The sequence below is a fragment of the Chelmon rostratus genome, chromosome 15 (genome assembly GCF_017976325.1).
Source record: "Chelmon rostratus isolate fCheRos1 chromosome 15, fCheRos1.pri, whole genome shotgun sequence".
NCBI classification, from domain to species: domain Eukaryota; kingdom Metazoa; phylum Chordata; class Actinopteri; order Chaetodontiformes; family Chaetodontidae; genus Chelmon; species Chelmon rostratus.
The window spans coordinates 7420011-7438008 of NC_055672.1; the positions used below are offsets into that span (position 1 = coordinate 7420011).

General features: G+C 41.2%; 1 protein-coding gene across 1 annotated transcript in view; it reads right to left on the bottom strand.

Annotated features, from left to right (window-relative positions):
• Positions 1 to 17353, bottom strand: part of frmd6 (FERM domain containing 6) — a 28757-nt gene extending 11404 nt beyond the window's left edge. The window contains exons 1-6 of the mRNA XM_041954489.1: positions 17280 to 17353; positions 5856 to 6168; positions 4925 to 5015; positions 2473 to 2552; positions 1277 to 1353; positions 948 to 1134 (exon numbers count right to left, since the gene is read on the bottom strand). Of these exons, the coding sequence (XP_041810423.1) occupies positions 948 to 1134; positions 1277 to 1353; positions 2473 to 2552; positions 4925 to 5015; positions 5856 to 5954 (534 nt within the window). The 5' untranslated portion in view covers positions 5955 to 6168; positions 17280 to 17353. The remainder of the gene's footprint in view (positions 1 to 947; positions 1135 to 1276; positions 1354 to 2472; positions 2553 to 4924; positions 5016 to 5855; positions 6169 to 17279) is intronic.
• Between the last annotated feature and the right edge of the window lie 645 nt (positions 17354 to 17998).

The window sequence follows — 17998 nt, forward strand, 5'->3', positions numbered from 1 at the left end:
TCATTATCCCACATGCTCAGATCTGGAGCTGTCCGTAAGTGTTTGGTCAAGGTGATTAATGGAAGGTGGCTTCACTCCGACAAACTGCATACACAGTGCAGGTCAGGACACAGAACACTGCCTGGCAGCCTAGAGCACACCTTTACTGTACGTTTTAGCTTCTCAGTCAGTGATACAGCAATCTATTTTGGGTCTTTTTCATCTGAGACCTGTTTAGCTCACTGATGTTTTACAAGGACATTCAGTGTGACTCACTGGAATATCAGACAGACTTACCGCAGAAGGATTTACCAGTCTAATACAGTAATGTGTTAACTGCATTAGTCACATTTAACATTACTTTTAAGCTTCTTGCATGTGCCACAGCCTTGCAAAAGAAGGGAATTAAAATACCATATAGTACAACAGTGTCCGGGGGGCGTTTCACTAGCTGAATGGTTAAAGTGTGTACCAAATAACTGCAATGTTTCATTCTGGCCAGGGACCTTCATTGCAAGTCATGCCCCTTTCTCTATCTGCCTCTACACTGTTCAATATCTAATAACAAAATCATCATGATCCTCATTATAGAATTACAACCTTTTCTTTTCATGGCACCATAAACTCATAACTAGCTGATTAATTGAGAAAATAATGATCAGATTAATTCATAGTGAAAATAATTGCTAGTTACTGCCCTAACCGTGAACCGTCCCTTGAGTAATTACATGTAATAGGTAAGTGTACGTATACAAATATGGGCCAGAAAGGAAATATGGCAAGTTTTGTGACATTACTACAAGATGTGATCAGGTGCAGCTGGAGGTGCAGAGGAACAGGGAAAAGCCACATGTGGTTTAGGGTGAACAGGTGTGGGATGGTCAGTCATCTTAAATCATCTCTTCTTCTCTGATGAATTTGACATAAGAGGGTTCAGCCCACACGGGGTACTTGTTGGACATACTCACCCATGGGGGGAAGTAGGCTTCAGGTTCAAAGTACTTCCCAAAGTGCTTGTTACGTTTGAAGTTGCCGAGGTCAGCCTGCAGGGCGAAGGCTGCCAGGAGGAAGTAGGCCTCCTCCCTTTGGATACACTGTGAGAGCAGCACCTGTTTCCTCAAGTGCCAGTAGTAGTAGTACCTGGCTGCCCGGTCACTGCAGGGCAGACAAAAAGCAAAGTTAGCTGGATGGTATGTTAACTGGTGTTAAACTGAGTGATGTTAGGGCAGTTTGTACAGGTCTGTCATGCTTCTTGTGGCTGTGAGTTGTGTACAGTCAGTTGAGGGACTTTACTTGCCTGATCAATCTCCCGTTCTCTACGTAATACTGAGCTCTGAAGTGAATGATCATTGGAGGCCCAAACTGGTCGATTCCCTGGAAAAGAAGCGTAGAAATGCTTGTTTATTTTCTAAAACAGGCAGATTTTAACATGTATATCAGATGAAACAAGTAATTGTAAATCAAGTGTGTGGAGGTTTAAAAGTGGGGCAAACCGCGGTTTTTAGGCAACTTATCAGCCTCGATAGTGCAGCTACTAAACCGTAAATGGCTGTGTTATAAAACATTCAAACGTAATCTCTCAGGTGTTATGAAATGTGATACAAGCAAACCCCACACCCTACTGTTTACCAACTGGGCTGATCTGGCATCAGTTCATATCCAAGCATACCAAAATTAAAAGGAGTGAAAATAGCTAATGTTGGTGAGCTCATTTCCTTTGATTTTTATCTGCTGTTACAGGTACAAGTGTAGTCTCACCACATAGATATATATGGCTATGAGTCCCATGACTGATCTTTTAGTACACAGAATAATACAGCTACATAAAAAACAACTAAATTAAGTTATTTCTATTGTCCGATATAGTTCAATGTTTGGCCAGGCCAGTAATTTTAATTATGGGACATTAAAGTAATAATTTAACATTTTGGGAAATACTGAACGTTTCTGTGCTTCCTTTCTGAGGGTTAGATGGGAAGGTTTTCTCTTAAGTGAAGCCCTTGGCAATTAGCCTAGCTTAGCATAGAGACTGGAAGCGGATGAAAACAGCTAAGCTGGCTAGCTCTAAAGTAGCTTAAAAACCTCTCCAAAGTTCAAAAATATCCCTGCCAACAACTGACTGGTTAACATATCATTTGTCTAACCCATACACAAACAAAAATGTAAAAACAACAATTTGTGGTTTTAGGGGGAATTACGGACTGTAACTATTTCGTGGTGACTTTCTGGAGTGTTGTTACAATGAGGTTGAGGTGTTGTACTATCATGCCTGTACAGAGAAAAGCGTATCTACCTGATGCTGAATTTTATTTGGATAAATCTTGTGAATCTCAGGTTGAGGATCTTTTGAATTAAGTTTTGTGACTTATGCTCGAGAATAATCTAAATGTTTACAAACTGAACCTTGCCTTGTGGAGTTTTAAAGAGTACATTTAATGTCTCCTGCTCACTATTAAACTCTGATTGAACTTCAATAATTCACCGGTTTCTTACCTTGCTGGCTTCTCTCTTCCATTCTTTGGGACAGTATTTGGAAAGCTTCTGATCCAGTTCCATGTAGATGTGTTCATTATCTGTCAAAGAGGGTAGCAGATTTAGCTCACTCATTCTCTGTGTCATCAGTGTGTGTGCGTGTGTGTGTACATATGGATCTATAGGTGCCTTCATGTTTGTGTATGCACTGAGAAATCCTCCCTGAATGCTCCCTGTTCAAAGACTGCCTCAGAGCCATCACATCAGACAGCCTCTGCGCTTCCCTTTGTACTCCGAGCCTCTGGTGTTCCTCCTCATTTCTTCACCTCACTCTGTCATGTCTTAATCTGCTCCTGAAATGACGCCTTTCCTGAGTTGCAGGCCTGCTGATCTGACTGAGTTTCTACACAATAAAAAAAACCCTTCAAAAAGCAAAATAAGTAGAACATCAGTACATATTCATTTATCAAATTTGTGAACTGTAATAGTAAACTGTACATTTTATGACTCATACTTATATTCTGAGTAGTGACACATTACTACGATGTCCTTAATGTTCTGATCCATGTTAAACGCCTTATTTTCACTAAGTTAATTTTTAAAAATCCTGAAAGCCCAAGCAGTATCTTCCCATGAAGACAGGTTTGGTTTTATTTGGGGACAATTTGAGATCTCCACCACGAAGACTTCTGCCGCTATCCAGATACAATTAAAGTCAATGATATTTCGTTTGTGGTGATTAAAGAATCCAAATATTAGATTTGAAAAGCTCAACAGCAGAGTCTGTTTCCAGAAACAATATCCCTACTGCTCAGGCTAATCCACAGACCTCATTGTGAAAAGTTTTCACTAACCATTTGTGGTTATACATCACCACAGAAGTAAAAAGACCAGGGGCGATGTTTTTTTAAGATTTGAGTTGAGTTACTTTCTAGTAATCTGTTCTGTAGTGTTCTATTAACAGAATATTATGTATATTTACATACACAGGAAAATAATTTCTGACTGATTGCAGTTGAAGATTTAATCAGCTAATTATCTAGGTGTTGTATGTACGTAGCACAAAAGGTTGAAAAAGTGTGAGTACTGAGATGCTTGAATGAAAAAAGTAGATTGAGAGTGGAACAAAACTGAACCAATAAATCCAACGCTAATTCACAGCTGCGCCAAGTTTCAGGACACTTTCCATATAGAGCAGGTCAGGACCATCTTAATCTACAGAGACCCAACAATTCTCCCATGAGCAGGCACTTGGTAACAAATACCTCCTTTTGAGGCAGAAACCTCAAGCATGTGCCTCAACTGGTTAATAAATTTAGAAACTAAAGTAAAATAAAAAGGCTCAACACAAGTTCCCAGACTCCAAAATGACATGTTCAAATTGCTTATTTTGTCTGACCAACAGATAACAATCCCAAGGTATTCAGTTTACTATCACAGAGGACTACAAATACATCAAATAATCACACCTGAACAGCTGGAACCAATAAAATATCTTCAATGTTGCTGTAACAATTAATCTGTATTCAGCTGTATTGATTTTCTAATCTTTTTAGCTAATCTTAAACTAATCTTTTTGGCTCATTTAAAGCCGTTTAAACCAGGCAAGTCGTTAGAAGCTCCTGTCAGGTTCACTACGTTCAGACTGTCTCAACTGTAAAAAACATAGACATACAGCATTTGAACCTGTGTCAACCCGTGAGCAGCTCGGCAGCTCACCAGATGCATGATGCTCTGGTCAGGGGGACAGCCGGTGACACATAGTAAGTGGGTGGCCTCTGTTTGCCTTGAGGATTTCACGCTGTTCAGACAAGCACTTCAGGAATGTCCCACAATCAGACCCATTGGCTCCTGCTCAACTGACCTGCCCGGCTGTCATTGGCTCATCTGGATGCCAGCTGTCTGAAAACGCCGCCTTTGCGATTTACTCTTCCTTTGCAGTTGTCTACAACTGTCACCCGCTGTCTGCCTCGCCATAGCACAGACGGAGTGACTCATTCCAGGCGTACGACCCTCACTGTATCGTCACCGTAAAAACAACTTTAGCCTCACTGAACAATGGGAGCCAGTCAGGACGAGGAGGCCCTGGTTCCTGCGAGACTGCCATGACATATAGGTGAGAGATGCTATGTTTAGGACAGATTCCTGGTTCTCAGCCAAGTTATTGGTCTGAGGAAAGTAACTGCATGGTAACACTGTTTTTATGTGGCTCTAGTGCTCTTTCCGACTGCATTCACTCCATAATTTTCATGATGTGACCATGTAATTCAAGTATTATAAAATAAAAATGAGGTCTTTGTGCAAACAACTGAATAGTCAGCCTCCACTAATTTAGAAATGGGATGAGATGTGAGGGACAGTCATTGAAAACAAGGGCTGCTCTGTTCAGCTGATGAGTAATCAAGTTAAAAGACAGATAAACAAGCATTGGTATGTTTCCCTCCTTAGTAATCCCTGAAATGAGAAGTCTTACTTTGAATAACGCTGAGTCCAAACAGGTGACAGTCCTTCAGTCTCAGGAGGTCACACACCTGGACCAACAGTTCCTGGCACAGGGTCCTTACCTGAGGAGGAGAGAAGACGAGGAGACTCACTTTAAGCTTTCTAAGATCATCTTTTAGCCATTGGATAAATGACACAAACACAGATAATCACACACAAAATGCCCCACTGGTGATGTCTGATATGAGCCTCACGCTGTGAACCACCATAAACAGTTAGCTCAGAAAGGTGCAGGGCTGTGGCTTGTGCATGTTTAAATGGATTTCAATTCAAGTAGGAACCTTTTCCACCAACAACTGAAATTTGTACACAGAGCAGTTGTTTTAGAACAAAAATAAATGAAACAGGTGTTAATTTACAGAGGAATAAAATCCTGAGGTTTCTACATCACAAAAAAGCTTTGTTCAGCTAACAGCTGCCAAGAATGACAGTTTGTTGTGAAATTAGAAGCTGTCAGTGTAAGCTATTAAGGAATATTTTGTCAAGCTTATTCACTTTCTTGCCTTAAATTAGTTGATGAGACTGACACCATGTCTGTATGATAAATATGAAGCTACAGCTAGCAGCTGTATCTTATGTTAGGATTAAGCCTGGAAACAGCAAGTCTGGCTCTGCCCAAAGGCAACAAAAATCTATCTATCAGCACCTCTAAAGCTCAGTAATAAACATTTTTTATCTTGTTTGATTAATCCATACAAAAAACAAATAGTAAAAATGACAAGTTGTCTCTTTAACAGGGTTGTGTGCTGCTACCTTTAGACAGATCCAGATAGATATTTGGAAATAAAGCTTAACCAGAAAATAAAATTGCCTGTTTTTATAATTAAAATAGACACACCCTCCATAGTAAGTCCTGCTGTTCTACTTTTATAGGATTAGAAATTGTTTATGTTTGTACTCACATTGACTATGACATTAAGCGTGTCATCATTGGGCAAAAAGACACAGACGCAGCGGCGGTCCTGCATGGTTTTGTTGTTGTGGAAGTTCAGTTTGTTCATCTTCGTGTGGCTGGGACAAGACAGGCCCCTCCGCCTGCTACCAGGGCTCTGGGCCCTCTGATGACCCGCCTCCACCACCGCAGGCACCAACACCACCACTCACTGTAACCCTGCTTCAGCTGCAGCCCAGTACAGACACACCAGCACCTAGGGGCTCAGCAGGCCAAGCAGCACTCACAAGGCAGAGCATGGGGACCTGAGCTGCAGTCAGCCACTGTGGAGACAGAGGGAGGATTTTATGTTAGCATAGCAACTTAACCTTTTCCTCTGTATAAACTATGTAGATGTGTTCTGCAGTATGAGAACGTGGATGACGTAAAAATGACGAATTCGTTTGAAGATCTAAATTAGCATTTAAAAACAGCAAATCTGCTTAATATGTTCCCAGTGAAAGAGTCTGACATGACAGGAGAAATTAAAGGCAGACAGACATAAAAAGAGGGCAGCATTCCTGTTTGTGTCCATGAGTACATGACATCATTTCAGGGGAATGTCAGTGACTCCTGAGGAACATGTGAACATCTGTCTGGAGAGGAACTGATGAGATGTCATAAGGCATGAAGGAAACACAGAAACTGAGTGACTCATACCCAAAACCAACTGATTTCTAACACTTAAAACATAACAAAACCAGTTCTGTACTTGAGGCGTTTTAACAAACCATAAATACAATACTGCAAAAAAAAAGAGAGAAAGAAGCAAAGCTTGACCTGAACAGCCATTAAGGAACTTAAGCATGGGAGTTCAGATGTGGACTAGGTGTCTGACTGTGTAGACTCTGTAAGCCAAACAGCTCTGTGTTTTCCTTCTGGCATCGGTTTTGTCAACTCATTCAGTTTTGTTGACATGCTTTCGGCTGTTTGGACTGGTTGAATTTTTCACTGCAATCCAAATGCAAGAGTCAGACTGTAGCTTCGCCTTTGGGAAATACAGGTATTTGAAATGTCTTTAAACAAATGTTATTCTATCTTTTGCAATGGTATTGTTTTGAAAGAAATGCTTACTTTTTCACTAAACAGAAACTCTTATTATCAAAGGGCAACAACAAAGTGTTACAGGAATGTTTTGACAATGTGTATGGGAATTTTGTCTCTATCCTTCGCCTGAGCTCAATTCGGGTTAAGTATTCACACTTGCTGCTTCTATTTAATGGCAGCAATGTGTTCCCTTGTTCTTTACCAACTACACACCCTCACACACATGCTAGAGAGTGTACACACACACCTCCAACATTAACAGTTGTCCTGTGAGCAGCAAGTAGCTAACAGCATGAACTGTGCCTGAGGACGTGTGAGACCTTCAGAGGGTGTGAAAAGTCTCAGACCAGACAAAAGAATGTTAAAGAACAATCAATCCAGATTATCACTTCTTCCTGTTGAGAGTCACTCACCTTGAAGCCATGTTGTCATTAAAAACAGATAGGAGAGATACTGGTAGGATCACATTACAGTGTGAAAAACAATTAGCATTTTAAAAGAGGCTCTCTGAGAATAAAGGGTTTATTCACAACGTAGAAAAGTAATTTCTTGTAAGGCATCACACCTACATACATATATTAGAATTCAGGTTTCACTGCAACATAAGTGTTGTTATTCAAAGACATAAAAATTGCATGTTATGCAATGATAGTTCGGTCTTGATATGCAGGGGCAATGACTATCAAATTGAAAAACCTGAATTAAAATCTGTAAATTGTTAGCTCAACAGAGCAAGCAGCAGTGGAAACAACACCTTAATTACTGACCGGACTGATACCAATAAACAACAGCTTTAACTATAGGCTTGGACCTGTGCTGCAAAGTCAAAAAGTGCTTCTCGAGCTAAGTACCCATTCAATATTCCTGCTGTCGACACATAACACTGCTTTGTAGGGAGACAGGGTGCATTGTGGGCAGAGCAGCCATAAATACACATACTGTTGACATACAGCATCAGTTCTCATTAGAGCTGGTCATTGGATGTGCAGTGTGGCGGGCAACCAGCCACTCAGCAAAGTCTGCTGATGAGCCATGACTGGGACAGCTCCCTGTGCTACTGCTGACATTGACTAAACACTACTGCACTGCACGCAAACAAACATGTACACATATGTACATGCAGACAGAAACAGAGATACGTGTACATTGGATGCATCCACACACACACACACACACACACCCACAAATACACACACACACACGCACCGGGTATGTTCCTGCGCTCTTGCCACGTCCATATGCCAGGTGCTACTACAGAACAGCTGAACTGTGTGATGGCAGCAAGGTTAATTAGAAGTGAGATCCATCTAACTGGATCACTTCCCCCCATCACTTGCTTCCCCACCAGAGACTGAGAGTGATTCCAGTAAGCTGTGACCGATATAATATTCGCAGAAAACACCCAGTTTGGACTTGTTTTGTTTGCAAGATTGGGGAGGTGTCAGTTACAGGACAACAACAAAGAGAATCGGAAAACTTGGACCAACTAAAGCTGGATTTATATTCCATGCAAGGGATTAATGGCAGCCGCTCCAAAGATACCCAAGGTGTAGGTTGTGATTTACAGTATAGTTTAGCATTGAATTTAGTTTGTTGATAGCACTACTGCAACCCTAGATGTCTGTGTTTGTATATGATCAGGCTGTATCATGCTTTAATTACACAGTATGTTCCCCATGTGTTTACATTCTTTGGTTACCTTTGTGATACAACAAACTACTGTGGGACTGTGGGAAGGTTTTCCATGTCTCAATACTGCGTAGGAGACTACTGCCAGACTATGGCACCAGCCTGGAAATAGTTTTCTAGTCTCCTATTCCTTTTGAACACTCACAGTTCTTGCAGTCACCATGTGGTAGCTCAGTTACCGACATACCACTTCAAAAAAACTCTCCAGAGTGGATGATAATGCTAGCCTAAACTGTGAGTCCGGCTATATTGAAACACTGTGGAAGTAATGATGGACAGCAGGTTTAACCAGCTTGAACGCCAACTAACAAAACAGTCTGGTTATGCTGCACAATTTTGATGTTCGCCAATTGAGAGGACAATGAAGAAGAGACAGAAGTCATTTAAATACTTTCTGCTGGAAATGTGCAGCTAATGCTGCTGTATCTGACGTAAAGTATCACGTACAAGCCTACAAGCCCACCTACAAGACAAAATAGTTTTAAAATGCTTGAGACGCTTCTCTCAAGTATTTTTGTTTTTGCCAGGGTTTGAAATCTGTTTACAAGGTGGAAACATTCACACATCCAGCTCAATCTCCCTGCAGAAAAGTTAATGGCCCTTGAAGGGTTAAAGCCGTACCATCTTGCATTTTCAGAAAGAAATATGATTCCAGATTTCCACAGACGCATCCTCGCTCTGACTATTCTATTACATTGCTGAATGCTAACAGTGAAAGTGGATGCCTATGTTGGTCTCTTGCAGAGACAGGGTTCACTCAGACATAACTGAGTATAGTCAGTATTGATGGGTTTAAAGGTCTATTGTGTCATGTCTGGTCTACACATGAGACATCGCCACAGAGGGAATGTCCACTGTGAAATGAAAGGGTGGATTCTCTTGCACAGTCTCTACTGGGAGCACTGTGTGAGGGAAGAGAGTGCTGGATAATGAAATTACTGCTGCTTTCCATCCCCCTTTCACTGCCGTGCAAAGTGTGATGCAACACTAAAGTCCATCTAAAGCAGCACATGCACAAAGAGCAGCCAACAGAGCTTCCTCCTGCCTTTCAGCCTCAAAAAGAGATTCTGTCAACGTGGCAAACCTCAGAGTCAGGCATGACACCGAAATCCCACACTGGGATACAGAGAAAGGGCCTCTGTCACAACTACACCTCTCTTTCTCATTCTTTCCCTCCTCCATTGACATCAGAGGGGCAGAGAGTCTCTATGTCCAACTGTTGGATGATGGAGCCAAAGAAAAACTTTCTCTGCTTGGGGAAGAAGGAACAGGCCAACCGAAGGTGCCTGTCACCACGCTGATTTAAGAATAGCTTCAGGTACAATATGTGTCAAAGATAAAAAAAAAGACAGAAAAAGAAGAGAGTACAGGGTGGATAAATGCAGCAGAGAGAGAGAGAGAGCAGGAGGGAGGGAGATGGAGAGAGGCAGCGTTCGAAGCTTAGGCATGAAAAAAGAAAAAACTGCTGCAGTCAGGAGAATTCCTCACTAACATCTGCTTCTCATTCCAACAATGGCGGCCTTTGATTCCTGATGCACACAACGAGCTGCACCGCCACCGTCTCCATGCGCCCACAAACTGCATCCTCTGACAGCATCCTAAGCCCCTGCACTGTAATCCTTGATCTGGAGCTAAACAATGTTTGTACAAAAGCCTTATTAAGTTTGACTGACTGATTTGGGGTTTTCATTTTGTGCTATGAGAACAACGTACGTTCATCAGGGCTATTTAGACAGGGTCTTAATTCATTATCAGGAAAAATAATCTGCAACTATTTAGATAACTGATTAACTGTTTAAATCATTTTTCAAGTAAAAATGCCAAACATTACTGAGTTCAAGCTTCTCTATTGTAAGTATTATATTAGTATTCAGTGTCTTATGTGATAGTAAACTGAATATCATTGTGTTTTTTTTGTTTTGGACTGTTAGACATTTGAACACTTGGACTTAAGAAATTGTACTTCTGTATTTGTATTTCATAGACCAAATGACTGACCTACTAGTTTTCCATGCCTGGCAAGCCTAAATACAAGTAGGTACTAGTTTGTTGACTTCTTCTGAAGCCATATGTCATTTGCAACAGAAAAAGCCAGAAAACATTCCCCAAACATCCTGTAAGGATTCAAAACTTTCTTTCTGGAATTTTCTTTTCTTGGAATTGAACCTTTGCAGGAGCTAAAAAAAGACTACAATGGGTGTATGTAATAAGCAACAAGCAAATTCTAATGCAACCAGTCATAAGGAGGAAGCCTGTTTCATGGGCTGCACATGCTGACAAACTGCCCTTGCTGAAATATTTAAAGGGCTACCTTTCAAAGGGCATGACTTTTATAAATAGTGCCAACGACTGGATCAGAGTGGGAACTGGTCATTTTTTCCCCCTCAGTTCCCTGCCAAGAGATCTGTTTATTCAGCTGATGAGAAATGCTGAGCTGACGAGTAGCTCTAAATCGCATTTGTCACAAGATGGCATTACTCTTCACAGTGAGACCTTCCTTCTCTTCTCTGTTTAACCTAGTGATACACTAAAAGGAGGAGCTGAGTGTCAGGAAAAAGCACACTAGTGGGTGTCATGCTTGACCACCCAAACCACTAATTCTGGATCGTCTAAACATCTATTTTGGATTCTGGCTGGCTTGTCATGATGTCGGGAAGTGGCTGTCATTATGTACCGGAAACATGCTCTTATGTGTAATATACTTGCCAAATAAAGCTATCCTGACTCTGATAATGTCACATTAAATATAATTTCTCTTATATATGACTTTCTCTGCTGTCTACGGGCCATAGCCAGTATGAATAAATAACCATGACACTTGCTGATATTAATAGAGCCTGGAGGCACATTGAGCTGCTCCCACATACATAAATACCTGGATGCTGTGTGTGTTTTTAGCCTTTAAACCTAAACTCAGAGGCAAGGGGGAAACACACTGCACAATTTAAGACCTTGATTTCCATGATCCCTTGCCCATAAAACCGTCTAGCAGATATTTGTATGTCTATTTCCGCTGAGATAACAGGGAGGATAAACAATCTGTTTCTGGCTCAGAGTCAAACTAAAAGTCTGAGAACCTAAACCACATTTTAACGACTTATCTCAAGTTGATGAAATGTAGGATGTGGATTATGGTAATTATCCACAACACAAACCAACCTGCTAAATATAATATTCTTTCACGCTCAGTATAATCTATATGTTTGCTCATACAAATCCAACATCTGAGAAGTAAACGCCTGGATGCACTCCTTCATCAAATGTCACACTCATTAACTGCTGAAGGTCAGGTCTGTACACAGCATGGTATTGTAATGGTGTTATATAATTCACAAAGAAACGATGAGGAATTGGATGGTGGGTGGCCTCATGGTAAAGTACAACTCACATAGTAAATGCAGTTGGAATATTTGTCATATATTATCTGAATTAAATGGAAAGGCATTTTAAAGGCTGTTCACATCATTTGGCTTTTGACTTTCAATTATCCTTGCATCCTTATGAAGTATTGTCCTTCTTGATCAGTGTTTTCCCTACCACTGCCTCGATCAACAGGTCCACCCAGCCCCTCAGAAAGAAAACAAATACAATATCATATTTACCGCATGTTATGTTGTGAATTCTTCAGATTCTCAGACTTTAATGTTCAGAGAGTTATATTTTGAAATGTCTTTTTTAAATGACAGGATTGTTTCTACTTCCTCCTCTGTCCGCTCATCTTCTTTTTATGTCAGTGCTGATATTACTGCTATAAGTTTTTTTAATTATTATTATTGAAGTTGGTCTATGCATTCTGGAGTAAGGGGGGAAAAGTGCTTGTCTGTGCTGTTACCACTGTTATGTCTATGCTGCAGTGCTAGTACTGGGGAAACTATCCACGCCGCACGGCTACAGATCTGCTGAAATGAAACAGAGTTTGGACACAGTTTCCTAACAATTAATCATAACTGTTATGTGAATAAACCTTTTGTTCACTCATTGTTGACATTATCAATCCTTTAACATCTAAGGAATGAGCCTGTGAAATGTGTAAGCTTTTTATCAGTCACAAAAAATGGGAATCCTCACCTTTTACTGCTCAAAGCAGCAAGGTTCGAAACTTTGAAGCTTGGTTGCCTTTACAGAAAAAATATTTCAACATTCATAACATCTGGCTTCCATGTGGCTCTAAGCAAAGAGGGAGAGTGCGTGCGCACACACGCACGCACACACACGCACACACACACACACACGCACACACACACGCACACACACACGCACACACACACGCGCACACACACACACACACACACACACACACACACACACACACACACACACACACACACACACACACACACACACACACACACACACACCTCAAACTGTCTGCACTGACAGACATGTTCGAACAGAGTCAGCAGTCGCTCCCTTCCCTCCCCGCCCAGCATTCAGGCTTGGACTGTGCATGAGTAACCTCACAAAACTAGCAATCGCAGTGCAACACACCGCGGAGACGTCAACCCGACCATTACGTATGCTTGAAATAGTGCACGCAGCCTTAAAGGAGAGGGTTAAAAAATGAGCTGCAATTATAACAAACCAAAACCGAACCCGGTTGTTTTGTTTCAGGCAAAGACCTTCCGTTTCTGAAAGAATGAAAATGGTTGTTGCAGGTGATCTGATCTGTTTCCTGTGTGCAGCTTTTGTAAGAAGATTGTCTGTCATTGTTTACATTGTCACACCTGAGGAGAGTCACAAGACTGAAACTTGGCATTTGTCTTTTCCTTAAGAAAAACACTTAAACGGTGCAGGAAGTCTGAAGCATTTCTTGAAATAGAAAAAAAAATTGCTGTAAATATTTGAAAGTTGTGTGTGTGACAACACACAGTTGCACGATTTCACTAGAGCTGCAACTAACAGCTATTTTGATAATTGAATAATCTATTGATTACTTTAATTAAATACTTGACTATTAGGGTGTGAATCACACCATTAGTCAATGGCTTTTACTTAGCTATCAACTTTTGAATTTAGGTTGACATTGTTTTGACATGTCCGATTGATAAAGTATCAAATTCTATCACTTAGGGCACATTTAGAATGTGAAGAGGATCGCTAAGAATAATAATTATTTGCTGCTCTCAAAACCATTAACAATTCATTGGTCAAGAGAAAATGTATTTCAAAATAGAAAACTTTGCAGCTCATAACATGAAGTAACATGGCTTTTACTATTAAGCAAGCAAGCTAGCTAAGTAGCTAACTAACTTACCGAGATGAGTCTTGATCATCCAGAGAGCCAACATGCCCTTTTCTTCAGTTGCTCCAGCATAACTTCTGTGCTCCCATACCAGGCAAGGTCAGCTATGCAAATGTTGCTGGTCACAACCTTTAGGGCCAGGTTATTAGTGAAATCCTTCCACACCTTAGAGGATTTTGGTCATAAAGGTGTTGCCATTGGGCTATTATTCATTGCCATTGGGCGCTGTCACGACCATCATTGAGCAGCAACTCAAATTGTAGTCATTGGTCAATGACATCACCAAGTAAATGACAAATTCGTTGGCAACTAATCTGGTCATTATTTTAGACAACCACACCGATCATTCTTTGCAACCCTAGAATTCACCTCTCCCACTCACTTGTCAGCATGCCAGAATTTTCTACAGCTACAAAGCACTCCACAACATGAAAATTATCATGATGGAAAGACAAAGTAAAGTCAATGTAAATCAATAATTTACCCTGATTGTTCGCCCTACACCAAAACCCTAACAAGATTTACAACTGGAATTACAACTGTGATACTGACATGTAAACATGATGCTAAGAGTTATTACTAAGATCTGGTATCCGGAGTTTCTGATCCAGGACTGAACTTGGGTCTCAGTAACACATCTACCTGCTCCCAATCCAACCAAAACCAACAAAATATCCGACACGAAACACTGAGTGCTGCAGTGAGAAGCGTGTGAGATAAGCTGATAATATCCTCAGGGGGTGCTGGCAGGTTAAATCTCTGTGGTCCACTTCCTTGAAAGGACTTCACTAAGAAGGCCAGGGAAACAGACGAAAAAACACAATCAAAGGAAAAGGGAGAAAGGGAGACAAATGCAGGAAGAACTGACCTATTTTTTCCTTCTGTCCCATATTATGACTGTGCAAAAGTGTAAATGTTGTACTAATTTATCCATACCCACCATGTGCAATTTCTGCTAAAACTGTGAAATTCTCCACTTTTTTTTTGCACATTTGCCTCCAAAAGCAGCTACATGAGCTTCACAGTGCGTAGAGTGATATGAGTGGGGAGGCCAGAGCACCTGTATAACTTACACCAAGAAGGACATTTGACTGCGTTCACACCCACATACTGTAGACACAGCGGAGATAACACATGCAATCAGACAGCAAAAGATAAAGTTCCGCCTTCTTTATGTCAATAACAGTAATCTCATCCTTTCTCATGGACCTGTGCCACCCTCATTCCTCAGATACATTGTCCAGACACTCAAAATATGGTTCCTCTCACAACTTATCTTCTAGGAACAAGGCAAAAGGCAGATTGAGTGATAAATTCAGGAGACAGCATTTTATAAACAAGCATCTGCAATGGTATGAAATTCCCCTCCTAACATGTATCAGGCTTCCCTGGGGGAATTTGCATTGTGAGGAGACAATTATGTAAAAAGAATATAACGGGTTATCTCCAGTTACCTATGTATAGCACTACAGAGGCTTTCTTCTTCAGCTCAGGTACTGTGTCTAACAGTTATTGTATTCACGGCAGTTTTAGCGTCAGAGAAATCCAGCCCAGAGGCTAAGGATTCAGTTGAGCTTTTGATGCTGAGTTTAATACTGAGGAAATCTCTGATAAATTCAGAAAAACAACAGATCCAGCATTCACTGAAGCATGTATGGAGCAAGTAATGCAATATGTCATGTGTGGTTTCATGACAGGTAAAGATAAAAAGCTTCAGAACTAGATAGCAAAACATATCTGTTACTCACATAAGTACTAACTCACTCAAGTTATACGTTGGAGGGGGGATTGCCTTGTGCAATTATGGGCCATCCCATAACACATTCCAACACAGATTCATCTGAATGAGTCACCGACACACACACGAACCATCTTTGTTCACACGTTTCCTTTTTGTTTCCTACTCAAGCAGTGCGCTTCCTGCCCAGACAGCACCTGCACCATCGCTCTATCCCGTTCGCTGCTACACCACCGAGCCAAGACAGTGTCGCGATCACAAAAACATGAGTTGTTTTTCTTCCGTTTTCCCCCACAGCTGGAGCAGAGACCTGGATGGCATGTCACACACTGTATGTTGGGGAGTGGGCCAAACAAGGTGGCTGATGAACCTACCATGTGCACTGGATGAGTTTCAAGTGTTAACAGTCTACAGAGGGGATCCCTTGACTAGCCATGCTGATGTCTGCAGAGCAAGCCAATAGCTTGATTTATGCAAGTTTGAAAAATACAGAATTTGTTACGTTTCTATTAACAACCTCATCATGGCTTGGGAAAGGGCACATGAATGACCAGGCAGTTGAAACACGCAACCACTGGACACAAGTTCAGATGGCACAGCATCCTCTCTACTGAAGACCTCTTGAGCAAGACATTAAGTCCCCAATAGCTCCAGGGAATGCTCAACACCTGACTCTGACATCTCTGAATGTCTCTGGAAACAGGGTAATTTTCCTTGAGAGTAAAGTTATTATGATACTATACAGCATGGGTCACCCAATCTATTGAAATGTATCGGAGCCAAACAATGGCCACAGCCTAAAATCAGCTAAAGCTTTGCAAGAAAAGGTGAGGATTCCCATTCCCTTTCCCCCCCAATTTCCCTCTGGTGTAATATTTAACAGAGGGGAAATTGTTGGCATTCCTCAGTACTAAGAAAACAACTTTCAAGTTTGTTCAGAGCAACACAAAAGGGGAATTTGAAGCTCCAAACTGGATTGATTAGCATGGGTTACACATCATTTAGTGACATTCAAGACATTAGCTTACACTACTTTGCGAGTCAGTTACTGTTGAAGGTGAGGTCGGTGGATGGATGGGTCATTACTGGCACGGTTGCTAAACAATAACACGGGGGGGAAATTGTGCTAGGTTTTTTTTTTTTTAAGATTCACTTTATGCTGTAGTTGAAAAACTCTAACTTAACACGACGGCTACGCTTTTCCACGAGGGCACCGAGTTGGTTTTCGGGTAACGTCGTGCGAGAAAAGTAACGTTACTCATGAAGCTAATACACGTAAAAAAGTGCGCTAATGTGAAAGTTATTACTCAACTATCCTACTTTATCCGTTCAACAAGTCTACGTCATATCAAGTAAAGGCAAAACGGCTCAACTAGCAGAAAAAACCCGGTTACTCATATTTCGTGGGAACATTAAAATATCCTGGCAGCATCATTGGTGAGGCAACACACGTTAGCTGTCCCAGTCACGGCTTTAAACACTTCAAAAATACTCAAATTTGACACGCGTGTAAAATCACATGAATATGGATAATTTTCAAGCATTTATGTGGTTTTGAGTTGCTGAAATGACGTAGCGGTTGCTGCTAGCTAAACTCCCAAACCGTCAAGATCCCCAGCGTGAAAGCATAAAAACGGATAAAGGCATTCCAGGCATCTAGCTCGTAAAGCAAAACTCACCTTATCATGAGAAAACAAGTTATTCCTTTTGAAAAGTGTTAATCCGAACAGGTTAATTCGTGTTCTTACAAAAAAAAAATACGGAAAGAAATCCAGAGTTTGGGAAAGACTTCAATAAGTTTCAGAGAGGAGTCGCCGCTCTGCCGCCTTCGACGTTAGCCACATTCTGTCCCCTCTGGAGCTCTAACAAGTAGACAGGAATACATGTGCGGCGGGTGGAAGCGTAAACGGGGGGCGGGGGCGGGATGAAGATGAGGATTTTGTAGTTACCTGGATCAACAACGCAGATACAAAAACTCATAGGAGAGATATGCAAATTAATTATTTAAAGGCACATTAAGCAATACACTTCAACTCATTAATGTGTGTGTTTATGCATTTAATCCGGAAAATTGCCGTAGTGCTTTCAGAACACCCCCCCTAACGAAAGCCAAATTTGGTATCGCCCACGGCTGCCTCTCATTCCATTCCTCCCGACTGTGCTGGACTGGAACTCCGCCGCATTAATTTTGGAAGACGACGGGGAGAAATAGTAACGGCGTCGCCTCTATGTAATAAAAGCGTGCTCCGAAAAAGTTTCGACATGTTGGGCAGTTTATTTATACGTCCGGATCACAAACACTCTGCTGCTGGTTTTCTTTTACACGCCTTTTCTGACCAGGACCATGACAAATGTTGTAACCCCGGTAATAAACTTTGTCACAATAAGAAAGGAAGAA